The 14013-nt window shown below is 40.1% G+C and overlaps 1 protein-coding gene across 1 annotated transcript in view; it reads right to left on the minus strand.

Moving 5' to 3' along the window:
• Nucleotide 1: 1 nt before the first annotated feature.
• The window catches only part of prkdc (protein kinase, DNA-activated, catalytic subunit), a 49538-nt gene continuing 35526 nt past the window's right edge, over nt 2-14013 (minus strand). Inside the window, exons 63-86 of the mRNA XM_061712981.1 lie at nt 13736-13944; nt 13491-13629; nt 12334-12522; nt 12019-12243; nt 11277-11385; nt 11089-11191; nt 10852-11014; nt 10601-10775; nt 9619-9806; nt 9281-9464; nt 7795-7955; nt 6509-6720; nt 6329-6416; nt 6075-6218; nt 5641-5848; nt 5485-5552; nt 5172-5392; nt 4898-4990; nt 4434-4520; nt 4196-4267; nt 3915-4116; nt 1721-1909; nt 789-928; nt 2-337 (exon numbers count right to left, since the gene is read on the minus strand). Coding sequence (XP_061568965.1) covers nt 133-337; nt 789-928; nt 1721-1909; nt 3915-4116; nt 4196-4267; nt 4434-4520; nt 4898-4990; nt 5172-5392; nt 5485-5552; nt 5641-5848; nt 6075-6218; nt 6329-6416; nt 6509-6720; nt 7795-7955; nt 9281-9464; nt 9619-9806; nt 10601-10775; nt 10852-11014; nt 11089-11191; nt 11277-11385; nt 12019-12243; nt 12334-12522; nt 13491-13629; nt 13736-13944 — 3774 coding nt within the window. The 3' untranslated portion in view covers nt 2-132. The remainder of the gene's footprint in view (nt 338-788; nt 929-1720; nt 1910-3914; nt 4117-4195; nt 4268-4433; nt 4521-4897; nt 4991-5171; nt 5393-5484; nt 5553-5640; nt 5849-6074; nt 6219-6328; nt 6417-6508; nt 6721-7794; nt 7956-9280; nt 9465-9618; nt 9807-10600; nt 10776-10851; nt 11015-11088; nt 11192-11276; nt 11386-12018; nt 12244-12333; nt 12523-13490; nt 13630-13735; nt 13945-14013) is intronic.

The following is a 14013-nucleotide window of genomic DNA, read 5'->3' on the forward strand; positions in this document are numbered from 1 at the left end:
ATAGTGGACAAACTTGTCACCATTTATTTAATTCCAAGCACTTCCAGTAATTTTACAGTATTAAAATTCCCAAATGACATTTTTGCCTTCCTGACCCTGGTTTATTGTAAACGATCCTTCTTCACAGAAGTTTCACATCCACGGTTCCCAGCCCTGCCACACTCTGCCCAGGACGTTGGGATCCATGGCTTGGTCCAGCAGACAGTCCACCTGCTGCTCCACCGTCAAGCCGTCCACAGGAAGCTTTGCTCGGATGTTGTGCTTTTCGCTCCCCAAAGCCACAGCCTGCATCCCTGGAAAGGCGGGGCTCTTCTCGAAGCCCAGCTTCAGCTCCTCGCTAACGAAACAGACGTTTCATCACACACAGGCACAACGGGGGATAAAAACACAGCAATAATGCAGACTATGACCCCCATATGGGACGAGCATGAGCACGGGAGAGGGAAAAAGGTCTGTTTTCAATACGGAGATACTGATCTATCAATGTCCACCACAAAAGCTGTCCCAACATGAAAAATGGTAGGGATATTTATAACAGTGTCTCCAAAAGGTTGCTTCAAATCACACAAGCAAACTGGACAAACTGGTTTGTTCAGAAACATGACTTTCCAAAAACAGACTTATAGTAAAGACATTGGTATAAGTATGTTAATTATACCAAAAACATAAAGTTTTAAGCATTATATATCAGCCATAATAGCATGAAAGAAGCTTCCACCTCAGGTTGAAGTGAAAGATCAATCAATAAAATAAAACCCTCAACTCGCAAGGCCTTAATTTGCGGGTACCTGGTTATAGTAGCTGGGTTTGCTCCTTCCAGCTTCCTTTTGGCGAAGTTCACCTTCTGCCGCGGATACCAGTTGATTTCTTTGGTGTTTGTGCAGTCGGTCCACGTGCCTCCTTTCTTCAGCTGTTTCATCTCAAAGTTCTGTGTGACCCAAAGTGACGACAAAGATTATCTCAACTTTGGGAAACGACTTCAGAGTTTTTCTTTTTAAATATAAGCAAACATTACAACTGCAGATTTAAATTAAATTTATACAAAAAAATAAATAAAAATGTAAAACACAAAGTTAAATAAAAATAAAAAACAAAACATAATGACTGAGTCTAAGAAAGAGAAACACAAGTACACACACAAGGAAAATGTGTTGATGCTCTTCTATTAAAGAGGAAAACCACACAGTGGCCACTGAAATAACTTTAAACTGACCAAATGAATGACAGATGATTATTAACTGAACATTAACTAATACAAACCAGATACTGCTTTTGAATTGTGCTGCTGCCTTTTCTATAATAGAAGAGTAGCAGCACATTTACCCACATCTGTATATCCGTGCCAACTTAAAGCCATCTGCAACAGTAAAACTGCACATGAGCAGATTTGCACCCCAACGATGTCACAAAAACACCAAAGCTTCTCACTTCCGCATCGAGTCTCACACAGAACTAAGATTCGTTGCAGTTCTTCGACCGAAGGAAGGGGGAGCAGAGCTAACTTTAACTGACAGAGTGTTTTGTGGGACTTCTTCCGTATGAAAAAAAACAGGCTTCAAAACCAAGTTTTCATTAACCAATGATCACGTGACCTAACGCCTTGTCCTCTTTTTTATACAGTCTGTAGTTAAACCTGGATAAATGTCTTATCCAGATTGTTAACAGCGTACTGGCAATTTTAAAGCAACGTGGAGAAGATGTGCAGAAGTTTTCTCGTCACCTTCCAGTCCAGCGAGGGCTCCTTGACGAACACGTCCATGGTGTTGAGCAGGAGGTCCGGCTCGGCCCTGTAGGCTCGTAGGGAGTGAACCATGATGCTCTGGATCAAGCCCGACTCCTTCAAGGGTTGCATTAGATTCACAAACTGCTGGGTCAGCCGGAAGGGCATGAGCTCGGGTACAGGGAGGAACTGGGAGGAAAAGAGATCACCACGCACACATCAACTTTACATTCATGCACTTTTACCTCATCATCACCTCAACAACAGGATCATACTTTTGATACAAATAAACCATTACATTTGGACAGAACAAATTTCACGTTGTTTGGAAATTGTGAGGGAAACAGTGATTTAAAAGTCATGATAGAGGGTGTAAATATAGACAGAGTTAATGAAATTAAGGTCCTGGGTGTGATGATGGACCACAACATCTGCTGGAAACCTCACATTCAACATGTTCAAGCTAAAGTATCCACAAGTATTTCAGTAAAGCTAAATATCTAATGAATATCAAAGCATACCTATTGTATATTTTTCACTTATTTTTCCCTCATATTTGAATTATTGTATGGTAGTTTGGGGTAACACCTACAAATCCTCACCCCGACCGTTGTGCAAACTCCAGAAAAGAGCCATCAGAACGGAGGCAGGTTTCCAGGACCACACTAATGAGTTATTTATAAACTCCTGCCCACTAAAACTCCCAGATCTGGTAGAACTTCAAACAGCTCAGCTGATGTATGACGCCAGAAACAAACAACTACCAGATAACAGACGGAAACTCTTGACTGAGAGGGGAGTTATGATTACTGGGGAAGCCTGAACTTCAGAACCAGGAGTGTTTGATCAACCATGAAGAGAACGTGCACTTCAGTCAGAGATGTGAAGGTCTGGAATAAACTCAGCCAAGAACTGAAGCAATGTTCAAGCAGGAGTTTGTTTAATTAAAGACTCAGACTGATGATTTTTTGATGAAGTACAGGGACGAGGATGTGAGGTGAAGTTAAAGGGGCGTCTCTAACGCTGTAAATAATTGGGAGGTAGTTGGATCTCCTTCACTGGGTGCTCTCAGGGTGCACTAGTGTGAGTGTGTATATGAGTATCAGTGTGTAATTGGATGTGAAAGTATATCTGAATGGCTAGTTTCAAAATTAAACAGAGAAGCTGTGTTTCGACATAATATTATGTTACAATAGTCAATTAGAAAACTAGGTTAAGGGAATCCATTCATGTTAATATTTCTATCAATCAGGTTACTTATTAATTTACATTGTACTAGGTACATTACAGTCTACTCTATAATTTACATTAATTTGCATTGTATTATTCAATGTTCATATTATTTTTATTAGTATTATTTAATGTTCATATGCACTGAGAAATTCATGTTAATATTTTTTGAGGTTAATTGATCCATGGAATTCTTTGTATAAATGCTGTATTGTTGATTAATTGTTTGATTTAATGTGGACCCCAGGAAGAATAGTCTTCATATTTATGAGGACTAATGGGGATCCAATAAATAAATAAATAAATAAATAAATAAATAAATAAATGTCAATTTACAAAATTACAATTTAGCATTAAAATGATATTAGATTACTTTCTGCATTACTTTATATGTTTGTTTTTTTTTTGTTTTTTTTTTATTTATAAATACATAAGACTCAGGAAACCAGATGGACATAAAGCGTAACTATGGACTACTGGAAAAAGGGTAGGATTAAATAAGTTTTACTTCTTTTACCCCTTTTCAGACATGTTACACAGTATTTATGTGTTTTGTGTATTGTTATGCGTATGCATGTATATAATGAGGTATGTGTATATATAGATAGGTGAGTGCGCATTGGGTATAGATTTATTTTATAGATTTATTTATTTTGCGTACATTCAGTTAAAATAGATTCATTTATTTATATAAATGTATTTACAGGGGATTCTGTATGTTTAAAATGTGGGTGTGTGGATGTGTTTATATATATGTATATAGAAATGGATACACGAATATACACATAGATTCATACTAGAGTTAACGTTGTTATACAGTAGATCTGACATGTCTGAAATGAATCAATAAATGAAAATGACGTGAAAATAACTACCACAAAAATTAATGCCACCTGTTCTCGTGGGAATACGGTTCATATCTTTAACTTTCCAGTTACAATGCAATGCTCTTCATTGGATGTACCTGTGTGGCCGAGCCAAACGCGTGACCAAAGTCGATGCCAATCATGCCTCCCGTTTCCATATTGATCATAAAGTTGGAGAGATGGCGGTCTCCGATCCCCAGGATCCAGTGGCTCACACACAGCAGCGCGTGAGAGCTGGTGAAGTGGGAGCGCAGGGACAGAAAGGCCTCAGGACTGTTGCACATCTTCAGAAAAGCTCTCCTAGAAAAAAGAAGAGAAGGGAATGTTTCAAGGCCAGTACCACTCACCAGCAGTCTTGCTTTGCAGGTATTCAACTCACTTCAGCAGATCGCTGGGCACCTGCTGCGTTACTCTGAGAAAATTCTTGACCGCATTGTCACGGTTTGCCTTCCTGGTCAAGAATAAAGAGCAAGCTTGAGATTAACATTTGTCATCTGCTATAAAGGGACCACATTTCACTTGTGGCAGATGTTAATATATTAAAAAACATATGTCTTAAGAACAAAGTCATCATAAGCTATAGTTGCACCCAGAGTTGAACATAAAATTGATCTTACCGGTAAGCTGATCCATACAGGTGAATATCAGGGGTATTGGACTTCTCGGCAAACCCTGAGAGCCAATTATGGTAAACTTCAAGAGCCCTAAAAGACAAAGAAACTGCTGCTATTGATCGAAAAATTAAAGGTAAATATTAATGTACTACTCTGAGCATGCTGTTAAGTATTTCACTTCATTTTGGTGTTTTTTTCCTAAAAAAGAAAAAAGAAAAAAAAATGAAAAGAAACACAAAAAAGAGTGAAGAAAAAAGGGAAAAAAGGAAAAAAAAACATTTTAAAAAGAAAAAAAAAGAAAAGAAGAAAAAACCAAAAAAAAGGAACAAAAATAAATATAAAAAATAATTCACTTCAGAAAAGATGGATAAAGAATTACATTTTGAACAGCACAAAGAGGTTTTTGAAGCTCTGAAGGTGAGATTTAATCATCACTGACATCAACGATTGAAAGAAATATACATTACCCCCCTGCCCTTTGCCGCTCGTCATCAGTCATCGTGTTCGTCACGAACTCTTTCAGAGTGCACGTATTTTCCATCCATTCAATCAGACCAATTCTGTAAACAAAATCAGAGCGGTTTATGGCAGTTTTACTCCTGAGTGCTCATCAACGGGTGCTAAGAACAGGCAAGTATTTATGTACATGGTTTCTGAATTTATAACACAAAGATTCAGGTGTGAGATCACCATTTTGTGTGTTATCTCTTACCTACCTGATCCACTTTCAAAAAATAGTACCTGGTGGTTATGGGAATGACCTGATAGGTCCGCAGCTGCAAGCCTCGGTGTGTGCACGACGTGTCGTGGCTCAGCAAGATGTTCATGACGGCAAAAAGCTGCTCGATGCGCTGGTCCTGTCGGAGGTCCTCCCCACCTTTGACCAGGAACGGATGGTCCCGCTCGTCATCCCCGCGGATGATCAGACGCTTGGGCCGACGGATAGAAGCCATCACCTTCACCTGCAGGAAGTGAAGCCGGAGCAACTTTACAGCTCTGCACGCTTTTACCCGGAATAACCTGGTTTGTGCAGTGTTTTTTATAAAAGGCTTACCCGTTCGTCAAAGCCGGTAATCTTTGCGTGATACTCTGGTAATGGCTTCGACCTGCCATCATACTGTCCTACAAGACAATTGCTTCATTAGTAAACACAATCGTTTTGGTTTTTCACAGTTGTTTGTTTTCCTGCATGAGGTCTCAGCTGACTGACCTGGGATCTCCAACTCATTGCTGAAAGAGTCTGCTTTAAATCCGCTGAGCCAGGGCGAGTACTCCTTCAGGTTCCCCGGTTCCTTCTGAAATCCATGCATGGATGCTGACAGTTTATCAACCTGACTCAGAAAGTTTTTGTCCGTCCTCTTCTCAAACAGCTTGCTACCATTGGTTCCCAGCAGTTTCTCCACGTCTTTGAAGAATTTCTGCAAAGAGAATCATAATAATTCTCCTTTATTTGCTTATTTATGTTTGATCTGCGTAAGAAAAGTCCAAAACTACAAAAAGCGAGTGAAAATCAGTTTATCAGCCACTTGTCAATCCATTCGTTTACCGAGTGAATTTCAATAAAACAAAACCTGGGACACATACATAAGTAGATAATATTGAAATCAAGGATTTCAATGGCAACTAAATGAGAAAAATACAAACTTGGATAAATTTCTTGCGAAACGCCCCGTAGCCGTCAGCGCTTCGATCTCCAAGCGAGGAACGCATCTCCTCGTACACGACACCCATCTGCTTTCTGTCAAAAGTTGGCTTCTCCAGTTCATTTTTCACACCTTCCCACCAATCCTGCATGAAATAAATGAACATGTTCCACTGATGTTGGGCCAAAAATCCAACATAACTTCATCTTGATGGATTTGTGGTTAAAACTGCATTTTAGACTTTTGTTGTTTTACCTTAAAAAGCATTTCAGGGTTTGTAAGTTGCTGCAGAGCATCCACAAAGTTCTTCACGGCGCTCCCTTTATCCAGCATGCTCCTGAGCCTAAAGATGCAAAAAACAGACCATTTTAAACAGCAGTTTTGTAAACTGACCTTTATTATTTATCTACTTATTAAATATTTGGGGGGACTAACCGGTTGACAAACTCCCGTTGCTGGTGTCCCGTGGCCGAGTCCTCAAACTGGTAACTCTCACTGCTGATCATGAGAGCGTAGACCAGGGCCTGAGGGTAACTCTCCGCTATCTGCCCAATGCAGTGCTGCACCGCCACGGCTTCAGGCTTGTCCAGCAACGCCATCATTTGACTCATCCAGCTAATCAACATCCAGCAAGGAACCGACGTCATCTGAATAAAAACAGAGTGATGTCACCGTTTACAACTGAAGCACACGTGCGTTATACGATGTTGGATCAAATCCAGGTGGAGACTCCTGATAAGCAGAGAGGACGTTTATTTGCAGTGTTGGTTTAGGCCTGTGTTGAAAAAATTGATTTCCCAATTTTAAATCGATTCTCATATTAATTCCTAAAAATCGATTCATATGTCTAAAGATCAATTTTTTTTTTTTTGGGGGGGGGGGGTCTTTTCTTCTTTTTTTTTTCTTTTATTTATTTATGTATTTTTTTTTTCATCATTACATTACAACTTGTTTATCCCCAAAAAATGAATGTTTTGTTGGACACGAGAATAACTGGCGCCATGTTTTTGCCTTTAAATATGTTTAAAGGTATGAAAATATTAAAGTGTTGGTTATAATTGCATAAATTGTCTATATTTCATTACTTTATATACTGTCTTGGGCTTACATTTGCAAAAAATGCTAAAAACCAAATGCTCAAAAATTAAAAACCAAAATAGACCGAAAATGGAACAAGTAAAAACGGAATGTGGGAAAAAATAAAACCGATTTCCTCCGTCTCTGTTTCCTGCCTGGATCTGTTTGGTAATTCTGACCCACATGATGTTTCTGAAAGTAGTTCTATCAGCATTCTGGGAGCTGATTGGTCCTTACAGCATCATTAGCTGCCAATACTTGCTGTTTAATCTCAATATAATACTAGTAGTAATATTTTGCATAACTACAGTGATATAATTCATGCAACAGCTCAAAAAACAGCTTTAATAACACTAACCCAAATCAATATCGGAATCGAATCGGATCGAATCAAATCTTGATAATCGATTCTGAATCTTAAGAATCGGAATCGAATCGATTCTTGACATTTGAATCGATCCCCAGCCCTAGGTTTGACAATCATTTTTATAGTTTGATTCAACCGGTGTATTTTTGCAGCAGATGTGGTGTCCTTTAAACAGGTTCTGTATGTAGTATTACTCAATCAATCATTTAAAAAAGTGAGTCATACATTCACCATGCAGCTGTGGACAAAGTTAAGATTACTGCATAAACAAATGAACCTCTCTTGTCATGACATCCAGGGTCTCGGATGGATACAGTTCAATGATCTGCAGCAGACGCGGGAACTTGAGACGAGCCTCATCCGAGTTCAGCTTCAGAGCTTTCGACATGCACTGCATGACATGAACGGGCAGTTCCTGCAGCTCTGGAGACGGGTTTTCTGCAATCAAACGATGGAAATGACCACTTACAGATGAAACCAGCTGGGACAACAAAGATTCACTTTATAATGAGCCCGTAATTAGTTTCACATCTTGGAAGTCACTGATATCTTTCTACGTTTCTTTATTTTAGGTGTTGTGTAGCTGAAAAAACACTTAGGTATGAGATAGCTCCACTGTGTGAAAGCACACTGAGAACATTTGTTAGTTTAAATGTTGGTCTGACTTTTATCTGGTAACCATTTTTCTACAGTTTGACATATTAAGCACTTTTTTCCCTCCAAAAGTATCTATGATGTATTTTGGTCAAAACATCATTGAGATACAGTACAACAGCTCCATTTCTATCTGCACCTTTTCAGTTCTGTTTATAGCCGCTGGTTTATGGGGGAGGAGTTATCATCTCAGCGCCACTTTTTGTCTTCCATGCAGCGTGCCTCCTTTGAAATTACCGTATTGGCCCGAATATAAGACGACCCTGATTATAAGACGACCCCCTCTTTTTCAAGATTAAGGTTAAAAAAAAAAAAAAAAAACTTTTTGAACATCAAATTCAATTTTCATACAGAAAATAATTACAGTACATCTGAAACAAATGATTATAACAATATATTCAAGAGAAAAAGCATGTTATTTTGCCTCATTCAAATTATCATCTTGAAGTTTGCATCATAACTTCTCAGCTGCAGGTTAACCTGCCGATCTTCCACCCACTTTTCTCATTTCTCCATTTTCTGTTATATCTTCTCTTATTTTCTTCTCTTTTCTTTCTTAGCGCTATTTTTTATTTTTCTTCTTCGTGACAGGAGTTCGCTTTGGCTTGGGGAGTTTAGTTCAGCATTCGCTTTAAAGATATCTGGCGCCATCTAGTGTTGTGAATGGGTATAACGTTTAGACCCCGAATGTAAGACGAACCCCACTTTTTCAGTCTTATTTCAATGCAAAAAACACTGTCTTATAGTCGGGCCAATACGGTAAGTTTAAGAGTTTTGCAACAAATGCAGCTTGATGTGGAGTTGGGTGGAGAAAAAAATGCGTCGGTCTGATAAAATCTACTCTGATCTGGGTCTGTGATGTCAGAATAAAATATAAAAAGCTCACTGAAGTAGATATTTTCAGCACAAACAGCAACGAATTTAAATCATGTCATAGCTGCTTTCAACCAGAGAAAACTAGAAACCCTCCTTTATTTGTCCCTTACAAAGGTTTGGTAGGAGATGTTGGACGTTAGAAGAGTTGTGACAGTAAAGAATAAAAATATGTTTAGAATTTCTTTAGTGAATTGCAACTAAGAGTGAGATTTCACTGAACACAGTAACTTCACCAGCATCACTCTGCTCCTCCTCTCGCAGCAGTTTGTCACAGAAGTTCGCCAGCGCCATGTACGTCTCCACGATGCTGCTGCTCTCCACGAAGTCCTGAGCGTAAGACTGAAGTTCCTCATCAGCCTTCCTGGTTGCTTCACGCAGCAGCTTCAGAGCTTTCAGCTGCAACCCGACTTCAACTTCCTGCACAAAACAAAACTAATTCTGAATACAGGAGGTGTGTATACTTTACCTACTATTAAACCCCACATTTCAACAATTCAATAACTAAAAAGGCGATTGAAAATGGTCATCATAAATGTAGGAACGGCTTTAAAGGCGCATATATGGTGAGTACCTTTGGACTGGGCCCGGGAGCTCCTGAGAGCTTCACAACTCTCTCTGTTTTCTCTGAGTCCAGACTTCCCAGGACTGACGGGCTTCTGCTCACAGCAGTGGCCAGGACATGGAAAGTTGTTCCCTGGAGTATCTTCTGGGATCTGAAGACTTTAGATGAGGCGCTCTGACAGTCGGACTGAATGTCCTCTGTGAAGAGACAAGAGGTGTCTTGAGATCTCTCAGCAAGAGAAACTGAAATGATATATCCAGCCAGTTTAGTCTGTCCTTACCAGAGGTGTCAAGTAACAAAGTACAAATACTTCGTTACCTTACTTAAGTAGAAATTTTGGTTATCTATAATTCACTGGAGTAATTATTTTTTTTACTTTTATTCCTTACATTTTCACGCAATTATCTGTACTTTTTACTCCTTACATTTTAAAAACAGCCTCGTTACTCTATTTCATTTCGGCCTTTAAAAAAAAACTATCCAGTTAAATTGCTCCATCCGGATAGAGTGAATTTGGTTGTGGTTGTGGCACAGATGTTCTTGTCCAGTTTTGTTCTTACAGATTCCTGCAACTAAACTTGGATGTACATTCCAATAAAGGTTAGGATAAATGATAACATGCCTCTGAAGTTTGACTTTTTGCACCATTACAATACTTATAGGCAACTAGTCATCATATCTCCTGCTCTCTGAAACACATGTTAATGCTCAATAGTACACATATAGGCTTCTTTAATATATTTGCATTATACTAAGATGCATTCATTTTCAATGGCTTTTGTCCTTATTGGCTTTTTTCCCCCTTACATTACTTTTACTTTTATACTTTTATACTTTATAAGTAGTTTTGAAACCAGTACTTTTATACTTTTACTTGAGTAAAAAACTTGAGTTGATACTTCAACTTCTACAGGAGTATTTTTAAACTCTAGTATCTATACTTCTACCTGAGTAATGAATGATGAATACTTTTGACACCTCTGGTCCTTACCCAGGAGTGGGACGATCTTCAGCACAGCACTGATCTGCTCCAGCGGCCCCTGGGCCAGGCAGCGCCTGTGGGTGTAGCGGCTGAAGCAGTGGACCCAGCGCAGCAGCCTGGCTCGGTTGCTTTTGGCTTCTCTGTGAAGCTCCTTCAGCAGCTTGGTGGCGACTGGAAAGTTTTTCTGGAGACACAGTTAACGTGTTTAACAGGGTGCCACGGCAGAGAAGAGCCCTCTTCCACACGCCACAACGCTTCACCTGCTTCCTCGCGCTGTCAGCCATGCGGAGCTTCATGTTGAACTTGCAGTCGTTCACCATCGTCTCCACGTCACCTGCGGGGTCTTGTGACTCGTCCACCTCCATGCTGTCACCGGCAGCCTGGCCTCGCAGCTTTTCACTGATCTTGTCTAAGAAGAAACACCTGAACCACAGAGATCGAAGCTGAAGTTTTACTCACCGGTTCAGAAAACTCACAAAGCTTGTTATTCCATTTACCGAGATGTGATGATGTCATCCCAGATGTTCACCGGATCCACTTTTGCATCAGGATACCGATCCGTCCATAACCTAATGAGGCGTTTGAGGGAACCCACGGACACTAGCGGATGAAACGAATAACTGAGTGGATACTTTGCTCACTTTTTTAATAAACATTATTTGAGATTTCCATACTGTTTCCAGACCTTCTCCCTTGATGAACAGCAGGAAGTCCTGGATCTCAGTCAAGGCTTGCACTGACTGGAGGATGGTCAGACGGCTTTGAGTCAGCAGCGTGTCCACGCTGGAGTAACTCTGCACGAGGCAAACAGACCCGGTACAAACGCTTGTTAATCTAAAACAGTGGTTCCCAACCTGGGATCCGGGCCCCCACTGGGGTGGCGCGAAACTTTGTCTGCTTTGAGGATATGCAGTTGTAAAAATTATATTTGCGAATGAGTCATTCATAAGACATTGTTAGGAATAATTTATGAATGTCTTAAATATTTTTGGTGTTTTTTATGCACTGGTGACCAACACAGCAAATGATTTAATTCCTTATTATTATATCATTACTCAACATTTAATCTACTCCGACAGGTTGTTAAAGGAAAAATGTTAAAAATGTTGGTCTCATATTAAAAGAGACATTTTTCAGAAATATTTTTATGTCCTTTTGTGCGTATTTTATACATTGGTGACATTGGAGAAAAACAAAGTCATATGTATACAGAGTAAACCAAAGAGAAATGTATCAAAAAAACATAATTAATGTTCATTTTTTCAATTAAAGACTATTTTGGTGCTAGTACGTACGGGTCGGGGGGCCTGGCTGGTCTTAGACACAAGTAGGGGGGGAAACAAGGAAAAAAGGTTGGGAACCACTGATCTAAAATACAGCTGGGAACAAATGCTACAACAAAAAAAGAAGATTGTGCTTCAGCAGACCTCCATGAAGAGCTGCATGGCGTAGCTGGTGTAGTATTTGGCGCGGTCGTAGTCTTCCTGCAGGATGTAGAGCAGACTGAGCTCCTGGCTGTACTGACTTTCCAGCAGCTTTTTGCGCTCGTCCACCCTCATGGCTTTGTCAATAAAGCTGAGGAGCGTCTGGTCCCTCTCGCCCAGCTGCAGCTGCTTCAACATGCTGCGGATCATGTGCTGCAGGTACATGTCCTGACGCAAACACAAAAGCCCCCAAAGTCAGGGTCAGGCACTAAAATGTTGCTGGCTATTCCCTCACTGTCCAACCTCCCCGGCTGTTACCTGGTAGAGAGGCTCGGACCACATCTTGTCCAGGTCGGGTGGAGTGTTTTCATCGATGTACACAGTTGAACAGTACTGGAGAGACTTCCATTCGGTCAGCTGACTGTAGGCTTGCATTGCAGCCGTTTCCCAGAAGTCTTTCTCAGAGTCAGTGGGTTGCCCATCAGGCCAGTCCTCAGTGTTAAGAGCCTACAAGTATGGAGCATGATTTATCATTTAAATTCTTTACATTTCTACGTTAAAAGAGAGCAAACAGTACGGAAAAGGTGCATTAATTCACATGTTCAAACCAGCCACACCCACTCCACTCCTCCTCCAGTGGCGTCAATTCAGTCGAAGCTAAGGTATGGCAAGGTTAAAAGTCACAGAACTTAACTAGAGTATCAATCAACACGTCCAGCAAATACTCATCACAGAAGTCTGCTATGGAGTTTATCTGTGTGGTCAAGAAAATTGGAACTTTTTCAAATGCAGTCTCGCTCACTGCAAAAACTCAAAATCTTACCAGGAATATTTGTCTTATTTCTAGTTAAAATGTCTCATTTTTAGTCAAAAAATCTCATTACACTTAAAACAAGAGTCATCACCAGAAAAATAACTTATTTGACCATTTTCACCTGTTTCAAGAACATTTTCACTTGAAATAAGTAGAAAAATCTGCCAGTGGGACAAGATTTATCTTCTCATTACAAGCAAAAAAATCTTGTTCCACTGGCAGATTTTTCCACTTATTTTAAGTGAAAATCTACTTGAAACAGGTGAAAATTGTTGTTTTTGAGTCTTGTCTTAAATGTAATGAGATTTTTTTTTACTAAAAATTAGACATTTTAACTAGAAATAAGACAAATATTCTTTTTAAGATTTTGACTTTTTGCAGTGTATAATAACTAGTGAAATCGATCCTGTTGTTCTGATTTGCATTGGTAGTTATTCTATATGTATAACGTAATAGAATAATCAAAACAAATAGACACAGAGTAATTCCATAAATGTATTTAAAAAACAAACATTTACATTTTCCCGTTGAAGCCAAAGTGTGGCGACTGCCGTACCTTGCCGTACCCAATTGACGCCCCTGTCCTCCTCTACCTTAAATGTCTGTACAAATGCAACAGGATTGCTCCAGCAGCTGCGAGTGTCGTGATGGACGCACGTACCTCGTTGTAACGCTTCACAGCTTCTGAAAAGTCAGTGTTGGCCTCGGCTTGAAGTGCAGTGGAGGTGATTGGCTTCGTCCCGACTTTCCCACCAAAGATTCCCCGTACGACATCATAATCCTCCAAAGATCTGTAAAGCCTGGGGAAAAGATGGAGATGAATTACTAAGGAATGCACTTAGAAGCAATCGCATGCTAATCATCCAAGGGTGAGTGAACTACTAGACTACAGTTTGCTTTGGTTACCTTGCGAGGTGGATCCATTTATTGGTGTCGGGGGGGATTTCTCTGCGTCCTCGAGGTCTCTTGGCAGGCTGTTCTTCCAGCCCGCTGGCATGGAGCAAACCCTCTTCCAGCAGCAGGATGCCCGACGGCTGCTGCAGACTCATGAGGCACGTGCTGCTGATGGCTGATGGACTGAGCTGCTGTAGCTCCCTGTGCTGATAACACATTTCCTAACAAAACATCCAGCAGAACATCAACCTGTCAGCCTCGATTCTTCTGGATTATAAGTGCCAGGTTTA

The sequence above is a fragment of the Cololabis saira genome, chromosome 22, assembly GCF_033807715.1.
Source record: "Cololabis saira isolate AMF1-May2022 chromosome 22, fColSai1.1, whole genome shotgun sequence".
In the NCBI taxonomy this organism is placed as follows: Eukaryota; Metazoa; Chordata; class Actinopteri; order Beloniformes; family Belonidae; genus Cololabis; species Cololabis saira.